The 10,000-nt window shown below is 33.7% G+C and overlaps 1 protein-coding gene across 4 annotated transcripts in view; it reads left to right on the top strand.

Annotated features, from left to right (window-relative positions):
* The window catches only part of cdm (importin-13-like protein cdm), a 79,655-nt gene that overhangs the window by 58,327 nt on the left and 11,328 nt on the right, over window positions 1–10,000 (top strand). For 2 of the 4 annotated variants that reach the window (XM_086535047.1, XM_043009210.2), the window contains exons 2-7: window positions 7,830–7,986; window positions 8,467–8,631; window positions 8,954–9,106; window positions 9,358–9,442; window positions 9,680–9,849; window positions 9,960–10,000. The exon at window positions 9,960–10,000 is cut by the window's right edge and continues 94 nt beyond it. In XM_086535047.1, coding sequence (XP_086391173.1) covers window positions 7,837–7,986; window positions 8,467–8,631; window positions 8,954–9,106; window positions 9,358–9,442; window positions 9,680–9,849; window positions 9,960–10,000 — 764 coding nt within the window. In that variant the 5' untranslated portion in view covers window positions 7,830–7,836. Of the gene's footprint in view, window positions 51–5,217; window positions 5,294–7,829; window positions 7,987–8,466; window positions 8,632–8,953; window positions 9,107–9,357; window positions 9,443–9,679; window positions 9,850–9,959 lie in introns of those variants that run through there. The other 2 variants (XM_043009212.2, XM_043009211.2) reach the window with 2 other exon arrangements.

Here is a 10,000-nt window from a genome sequence, read left to right as displayed (position 1 = left end):
AACAGAAACATTCGCCGGGATGGAATAAGTGTCACCGTTTTTTCCTTTTTGTGAGTGAAATGGCGGTTAATCCCCTTGCCAACCGGCGAAGGGGAGTCCTTTAAGGGAGGAGGTGTCCAGGAAGTAGCGAAGGAGGGAATGTGAGGGAAGGAAGAGTAGGAACGAGGGTGAGATGAGGCGCGGGACCCCCTCCTGGGATGAGGCCGAACTTCACCCTTTTCACCCTGCCAGCTCTTGCTTCGCTTTTAAGGGGGATTTTTCGCTTTTGAGGGGGATTTTGGGCGCTGTGGGAAGGGGGCAAGAGGGACTCGCGCCAGGGGACATGTGTGGGGACTTGGGGCGCGTGTAATACTTGGTTCTGGTGTTTGTTTTGAAAAATGATATTTGAATTCTTTTTTTGTTTGTTTGTTTGTTTGTAAAATGGGCATGTTTTTTTGTGTTTTGTTTTATTCTCTTAACGTTTTCTGGAGGATATTATTTTGCTGTTTTACGGGAAGAGGGCTGCGAGTTTGTATCATTTTTGTATGATTTGGTTTGTTGCAATGTGCTGGTTATATTGCCATCTCATGAATTTTGTAGTGAAGTTGATTATAATGTATGTTGGGAAGGTGATATTTATTTTGTAGCCTCTCACCAATAACTATCAATGTAGGACCGTCTATGATTATTTTCTGTGTATAATTGTGATACTTTACATATTCTTGATAATCATGCGGAATAGGACTGCAACTGGCAATGGCATGCCCGAATGCAGAGTGTGGTTATTTGCATTGAGATCTCGGCTGTATATGAGCAAAAAGTCAAGTGTGCAATTGATTTTTGTTTAAGTTGTGCACTGCGAGTGTGAAACTATTCTAATTTGGTATGGCAAAAGTAGTCCCATTTTTGTTTACACATACAATTTTTGTGATGGGAGTAATGAAATTCAAACAGAACTCAATGTAACCCCAAGTCAACTCACTGCATAACATTGTAGTTATTGCTGATGACTATGACTACGATGTAGCTCAGAATTTTGAGGGAAACATCCTGAGTTTGCCCTTGCCATACTCTGCTGTCTAGATGCAATGACCTCCATGACTTGTGCTCTGGCAAAGGCCAACCAACCTCCATCACATATACGCCTCATTTGATGATAATTTCATGGGAAACATTTGTCGACCATTGCCAGAACGTAAAGCATGGAGACCACAGCGTCACTTGATGTGAAAACCCCAGGACTGGATTTGATGTTTGTTTTGGGCTTATCCTTTTTGGAGCAGATTTATTTTATTATTGATAGTTACTATTTGATCTCCTTGCACATTACATTAGCTTTGTCCTTTCTCTGTGCAGTCCTATTCTTGTTGATTACTGTGCCCTGTGTAGTAAGAATGTGAAATTGGGTGACTATAGAGAATTCAAACTGAATAGTTGGTGCGTACTTATAGAATAGTGTCCCAAGTTTACTGGTCACTATTTTTATGTGGTCGTGTTTGTTGACGTATCCTGGCTTAATATAATGAAATGCATCTTCTCTCTTATCCTGTTATTCTACTGTATTTCATTCTTTCTTGTTGTTGGGAAGGGTGTTTGCCTTGCTAAATATTATTGTTATAATGCTTTGCCTTATACACACTTGGTATTGAATGTTCATATCTCTAGTCTAATCAGGAAGCAACAGAGGTATTGATTTTTTTTTTTTACCCCCTCTTTTATTGACTTTGTTCTTTGCATTCTTAACCCATTGTTCGTGGTATTAAAAAAATGTTTGTGCAGTAGGATGGCTGTTTTACATGCCATCCGTGTCTATGACCAACTCTGCCTTTGCAGCAAATCATGCCATCTGCTGCTAATGGGTTAAATTGTGCATATATTGAGACTTACTTATCAAATAACATAAAAAAAATAATTTATGAACCCCTCAATATTTTCTCTTATATTAAAGCTGTGGGATATGATGCTATTTAATTAACACAAATATATTTCACCTCATACAATTTATGACAAGACTGTAATATTGAATAAGGACTTGGTTTTATAGGACAGATGTCACATTATTCTTGATAACAAGTCATCATGCCAAATTCAGTTTTCCTTGTTCTGCAACTTCGAACATACCCAAATTCAAAAATACTTTGTCATTATTATTGTTTGGCCAATAAGTATTCTTTCAAGACTTTAAGACAAAAATTATGACAAAATAGAACATTAGAGAAAGCATGTATCTTCTCAACTCCTTGCTGCAGTCCTTCAATAGTAAACCAGATTCAGTTATTGCTAAGTATACATGTAATTTGAAGATCATTTTCAATTTGAATATTTTGAGATTGATTTGAGAGTATAGTTGACAGAAATGGTCAAACATAATTTGCCTTTTCTGTCAGAAGTTATTCATGGTTAACCCTATGGCGACGGTGCGTCACATCTGTGTGACACAGCTAAATGCCCATACGTGTATGACGTTCCCAATGTAATATTGCGTAGGCCTGGCGGAGGGGGTTTCCACTTATCGCCGGGCCCATTGGGATTGGGAAATATTGAATGAATCCTTGACTTTTTGTTCAATAATTTATTTCTAAGAGCTAGTTATTTTATCCCAATTCGGGCTGGATGACTGGGTATCATGTCATCTAAATATTTCCCTCACAACAGATGATGTCCTATTATGTCATGGTCTCTCCCCATATATACATGCTCTGTGTTGTTACACATATATAGATATTTTTCTTGACTGTCAAGAAACTTTTAAAGAAAAAAAAGCCAAAAACCTGCTATGAAAAGCTCATCGTGGCCTCTTGCATGGAGAAATCTCTTGGCTGTAAGCTGTGCATGCTTGCTGGAAACCAAATGCTGGCAGGAGCAGCATTAGGCATATATATATGCCCCATTGTGAGTGGGTTGATCATGAACAAGGATTACACATGATAAGAGAAAAAATTCATTAATTTTGTATTTAGGATAGAAACCTAAGTATTCTTTCAACTGTTGATATCCCTAGCATACAAAATGTTTCTAGGACAAAGGGGCATTTCTGTTCATTTTTATTGTACGAGTCATGCCTTTCACAGACAAGATAGATGTTTTTTTTTTTTTTTTTTTTTTTTTTTTATGTAGTTTGCATCCAGCATTATTTTCTGTCCCAAACCAATAATTTTTGTGTTAACAGTTGGATATTCCTCATCCAACAGGGTTAGGGAACTAGTAAGAAGACTCTCTCACCTTTATGGCTATGTGCACAGTGATTGTTGTGGCCTCTGCACTCCAGCAAAGGCCAAAAATCATCCTTAACCCACACAGGACGGGTGGTACAGCATGTGTACCGTGCATTCAAAAGCCCAGTTGCCGGGCGGCACAGTATTGTGTCAGCCATTCAATTGATTTAGGCCTAATAATTCGAAACCCCCCTATTTGGGGATCATTCTAGGACCCCTTTCCCGATGGGGGGGTTAATATATAATCTGACTGCATAGAGAATGCATAGATTCCTAACTTGACAGTAACATCCTCCTGCAGCTTCTGTCAATGATGAATAAATCCCATATAAATACATTGTAATGCCTATGAATATGTTTTTTTTTAATTTATAGTGTTGCCATTATCATGCCTAATGGGAGAAAGTGCAATAAGCTGGGCAATTGGGCTCGTTTTGGTAAAGGTAAGATCTCCCACTTTTTATTTTTGATTACTTTTTTATTTATTTATTTATTCATTACATTGGCCAATCTATTTTGCCTTTCTCCATGAGCAACCAGTTACAGCCCAGGTTTTATATTTTGTTACATGTGATTTGCAGGATTCTACAGTCCTCCCCGTATCTGAATGGGATTTTTTTTTTATTTTTTTTTATTCACATTGAAATAAATCTGAGAATAGAAATCCATCTTATATATAAATATATAAATATATATATATATATATATATTTATATATATATATATATATTTATATATTTATATTTATATTTATATTTATATTTATATATATATGTATATATTTATATTTATATTTATATTTATATTTATATTTATATATACATATATACATACATATATACATATATATATAATTTATATATGATTATATATATATATATATATTATTATATATATATAATAATATATAATTATATTATATATATATATATATATATATATATATGTATATAGATGTATAGATATACAAAATATATAATGTAAATATAGTATATATGTATAATATAAATATATATGTATATTTATTCTTTTTTTTTTAATACATATATACTCTATTTACAGTATATACTATATATATATCTATATATATCTATATATATATATATATATATATATATATATGATTATATATTTATATATATATATACATATATACAAATATACATATCTATACTTTTATCTATACATATATCTATACATATATCTATACATATCTATCTATCTATCTATATATATATATATATATATATATATATATATATATATATATATATACATACATATATATTATACATATATATATATATATATATATATAGATATAAATATATACATATATATACATACATATATATATATATATATACATATATATGTACACATATATATACATATATATATATATATATATATATATATATATATATATACACACACATATATATATATACACACACATATGTATATATATATATATATATATATATATATATATATATATATATATATATATATATATTATATATATTTATATATATATATATATATATATATATATATATATATATTATATTATATATAATATATATTTATATATATATATATATATATATATATATATATATATATATATATATATATATAAATATATATATATATATATATATATAATATATATATATATATATATATAATATATATATATATATATATATATATATATATATATATATATATATATATATATATATATATATATATATATATATATATATATATATAAATATAGTATCAGTAAAACTCACAGTGACATGACTAAATTTGCTTGGCTTGTAAAATCTATTTGTAGTAATGTATATATCACTATTTTGGATCGTCTCCTTCTATTCTGTCTTGAGTATCATATTTTCTAAATATCTGAAAAACCCTTATCTCCATTGATTTCAAGGCTTTGTCTGAAACCACTGCATACCAAGGAAAGTCATGAGAGATAACATTTTTTTGTTATAGAACAAGAATAAAAAATGGTAGATAGTTGAGCATGCCAAGTGAATGCTAAAGATAAGGGAGGCCAAAGCAGCAGCACAGAACCAGTTTCAGTAAGTCTAGGTGACAAAATATATGCTTTCATTGCAGCTCACAAATCATTTATCTTTAGTTTTTAGTTTTTAGTTGTTGTTTTTTTGTGTTCTAGTACCCAAAGCACAGTCTTGCATATTGATTAGGTTATAAAATTTCTGAGATTTTATAACAGTCTTCTTTCTCACTAGAAATGTTTAATGCCCTTTCTGAAGGATGTTATTGAATGCCATGACATATCATACCAGACAAAGTTCATACAACTATTTATTGACCTAACCTCCTGTTTGTCCAAAAAGAAAAACATAAGACACTTTGTAATACACTGGAAGTACAGTTAGCTTACCTGAGAATGTAAAAAGAAGAGGGAAAACCTTTATTGATTTTTATAATTTCATAAGGAAGGTTTTATAGTGAAAACCTTGTATTTATTAGACCTGTTTCCCTCTTTTTATGTCTTGCCAGTGTTTGTGCTCTGCATGCCAAGAATCCAACTGAGAGGGCAAAGGGTACAAGATGCTTATTTCAGCTTGATATTGTAGTGGCATGTATGTGTAAGCAAGGACATTGTATTGGTGATGTGTTTTTGGCTGTGATTTTTTTTTTCTTCTTTCCTTTATTTCCTCTCTCTTTCTTCATTCCTCTGCCCTCCTTCCTCCCACTTCCTTTCTCTCTTGCCTCTCTCTCCCTTCATTCCTCACTTTTTCCTCTTCCTTCCTTCTTCCTTCCTCCTGCTTCCCTTCCTCCCTTTTCTCTCTTTCTTTTTTCCTCCCTCCCTCTTCCCTCTTCTCCCTTCCTTCTACCTTCTTCCCTCCCTTTCTCTCTTTAACTCACTCTCCCCTTTCCCTTTTCTCATCTTGAGATTGTGTGCATGATGGCACAAAGCAAGCAAAACAAAGATGTAATATTACAACAGAGGTAAATAGAGAGTGACATGCAGAAAATGCACAAAAAGGGAGAGATACTCAGAGTTACATCAGCCTAAGAACAGGAAGTATGATGACCTTTGCTCTGCAAGTGCAAAGTCAGTGACCTTTCCCATTGTGTGCATGCCTACCCTGTCTCACCTGACCTGATTAGTCCTTCAAACTGCTCTCCCTTGGCTTGGAGAACCAGTTTTTGTGCTTTTGCTTTTGTTTCTGCATGCATGCTCATGTGCCTGCATTCATCTATATGTTTTGTGTCTTTTGGGCATCTATGATGTCTGTTGAGTGTGACAAATACTTGGACATGTGAATGCATGCTTACATATACATATGCTTACACATGCAGACAAGCACATGATTATTGCTGCCTTTGGGTCAATACATTACCCCGATTGTGAGATATCATGACATGAAATTTGTATTGAAATATCATCCATACATAGAATACAAGATGAGAAGTAGATCTTGGAAGCTGGGTAATTTTCTTTTTATCTCTGATGCACAGTAGTAAGAGAAAAGCTTTATTTTAGCTATTTACTTCTACTTATTTGTACATAAGCATTCTTATGATTTTATTTATGATACTCATGTGTTTACATATTACCCTGTATTTTTGCTGTTACTGATTTCCATAGGTTCAGCATACAATATTTAAAGGTTGAGAGAAATGAAGTCTGCCTTCAATCATAGTTGTAAGATATTCTCATTATGCTTTCCCCTTCCTTAGTGGGAAATTTTAAGCAATGGTTATAGATCGAGCTTGGAATCCTATCAGCAATTAAGTGGAGTGATCACTGACAATTTAAAGGTTAATGAATGTTTATCGTGGAGAGGGGTGCCTGTTTTCCCTTTTAGTTTATTGAATTGGGGTTTCCATTTATTTTTTCGTGTTTGTCCTTTATTTTATGTTGGTTTTGTTTTTTTATATTTAATGTATATACTGTATGCTTATTAATAACTCTGTTCTTGAAGAATAGTTTAGCATAAGATATGTAATATGGAATGGAGAATTGTATCTGCATACCCATACTGTCTATGTCTAAGCAAGAATGTTTTATGGCTACTAATTTTTTTTTTTTTTTTTTTTTTTTTTTTTCAGAATTATTATTTTTGTTTATTTGCATATAGTAGGAAAGATACTTGAAATGTCTTTGGTAAACAATTTGAAAATGGACTGATTTCTAAGGCATACATTTGCCACCCATTTGGAGAACCAATTGCTAATAACTAATATGGTCATTCTCTCTCTCTCTTTCTCTCTCTCTCTCTCTCTCTCTCTCTCTCTCTCTCTCTCTCTCTCTCTCTCTCTCTCTCTCTCTCTCTCTCTCTCTCTCACTCTCACTCTCTCCCTCTCTCTCACTCTCACTCTCACTCTCATTCTCACTCTCACTCTCTCTCACTCTCACTCTCACTCTCACTCTCACTCTCACTCTCACTCTCACTCTCACTCTCACTCTCACTCTCACTCTCACTCTCTCTCTCTCTCTCTCTCTCTCTCTCTCTCTCTCTCTCTCTCTCTCTCTCTCTCTCTCTCTCTCTCTCTACATTAAATATATTCAGGAAATTTAAAGCAAAGCATCAAAGGTCATTACCCCCAAAGCTAAAGATTTTCTTCCCCTCGACATCACAGCAACAAGATGGAGGTGTCAGCGGAGCAGGTGGAGCAGGCGGTGGTGGAGTTCTACCGGGACCCAGTTGCCAAGAGTGGCCTTAACACGTGGCTCATGCAGGCCCAGCACTCTCGCCACTCTTGGACATTTGCGTGGCCTCTTCTAGACCCCAGGAAGGTGAGGAAGCCCAGGATGGATTGTAAGGGTCTGGTCCGCAGAGTGCCAAGGGGAAGGTTTTGATGTGGTTGTCTTGGTTTGGTTGTCAGGGATTTTCTTTCTTTCTTTCTTTCTTTTCTTCTTCCCTTCTTTTGTTATGTATGGATAAGTGTTAAATGTTTTGCTTGTCATACTTGTGTGGTGGGGCTATTTCAGAGGGACATTGTCAAATTTGTATTATATCATAAATGTGTGTGCACGCACACGCACACGCACACGCACACGCACACGCACACGCACACGCACAAGCACACACACACACACACACACACACACACACACACACACACACATATATATATACATATGTACATATTTTTATTACTTATAATGAAAGACTAATAGGATTTATAATGATATTCATCCAGTCCTGTATATATTTCTTATGAAATTTGTCTGTAGAATCTTTATCAACATCGTTGTTCTTTTGTCTTCTTCCAGCCTGAAGAAGTGCAGTTCTTCGCAGGAAACACAGTATACATGAAGGTGTCAAGATACTGGCACGAAGTCCCCAAGGAAGAATACGAACCCCTTAAAATCAAGATCCTAAACCTTATAGCGCAGTATAGCAATTCTAAAGTCGTTCTAAATAGATTAGTAAAATCTGTAAGTACTCTTTTTTTTTCCATTGTGTTCATATTCTTTGTGCTGTTTCCAGAAAAATGTAAAATGTTCTATTTAGTGATTTGTACTACTCTTCCCTTTCAGTATGAATCTTTGAATGATATTAGTTTCAGATATTAAGATTTTTCATATAATTGTAGTTTTTGTTTGCAATTTTATTCTTGTCTGAAATATACCAATATATCATTTGGCATGTTCTTGTATTCACCCTTGATTGAGATATCCCAATATTATTGAGATATAGATATTTAAAAGAAAATTGTTATTTTTCACTGATGGTCCAATTTATTTTTTCATACAACAGTTAGGTGCATATGTCATCCACACCATCCAGCATGATTGGACAACCGCCATACAGGACATTATAACTATGTTCGACCCAGGAACGGTGCCTGGCATAGAGCCCTCCACAGCGCTAAACCTTCTATTTAGTATACTTACCATAATTCCTGAGGAGGTATGTACCAACATTTCTTATATATTTATCTGTTTGTTCTCATTCAATTATTATTAACTTTTATTATATGTTTTTTTTATTTTTTTATTTTTTTCCTAAAAGTGAAATGACTTGACTTTGACTTGAAAGTTTTTTGTGATTTTTTTTGTGTGTTTTTTTCTCTTTTTTGTATAAGTTTAGTTAAGCTATTCCTTTTTCATTCTTCTCTGTTTTCTGTGCATATATTTTATACTTGTTCTTGACTGTTTCAGCTGGAAACTATGCAAGAAGCAATGAGTATCAATAGTAAAGACAAGCAGGTGATAATGGCAGCTGTTAGAAATAGTCATCAGTCAGGTAAGTGTGGTTTACTTTCCCCTGTTCTCTCTGCAGATCTTTCAATCTTAAGATCTGTTCTGCTAATATGTCTTGTTTTGGCTTTTTAAAATGACTCTTTCCTTTTTTCTTTCATAACTTAAAATTAAGATACAGAAAGAGTATATGAATTAATGGTTTTACTATAACGCCAGGGCAGATTTGACTCTGCTTGGACAAAATGCCAAGATATTTTGAAATGTGTTTTTCTCTTTACAGTACTGAGTTTGATCTCCCAAGTGATGCAAGCTGGACAGATCAGCAACGTGATAAAAGAAGTTGTGCTCAAGACCCTAAATGCGTGGCTAAAGCTCTCGCTGCCACTCTCGGAAACTAGAGACCTGCTTGTAGCGTTAATACCCTACTCTAATTATGCTCTCTTGTGTGAAGTGAGTCCAGTAGCTGTGATGTTCAAAAATGTTTGTATGTGTCTTAAGTGATGTATCCTAGATATGCTGTGAGCTTAGGTTACTGGAGATATACTTTTTCTTTATTTCAGCCCGTCATGGAAGCACTAAGAACTGCAGTGACAGATGTTGG

This window comes from Penaeus japonicus, unplaced genomic scaffold, assembly GCF_977035675.1.
Source record: "Penaeus japonicus unplaced genomic scaffold, GWHDUDI00000001_assembly GWHDUDI00000042, whole genome shotgun sequence".
Classification (NCBI taxonomy): domain Eukaryota; kingdom Metazoa; phylum Arthropoda; class Malacostraca; order Decapoda; family Penaeidae; genus Penaeus; species Penaeus japonicus.
The sequence above is the reverse complement of the archived record's forward strand: the minus strand, read 5'-3'. Positions and strand labels throughout refer to the sequence as shown.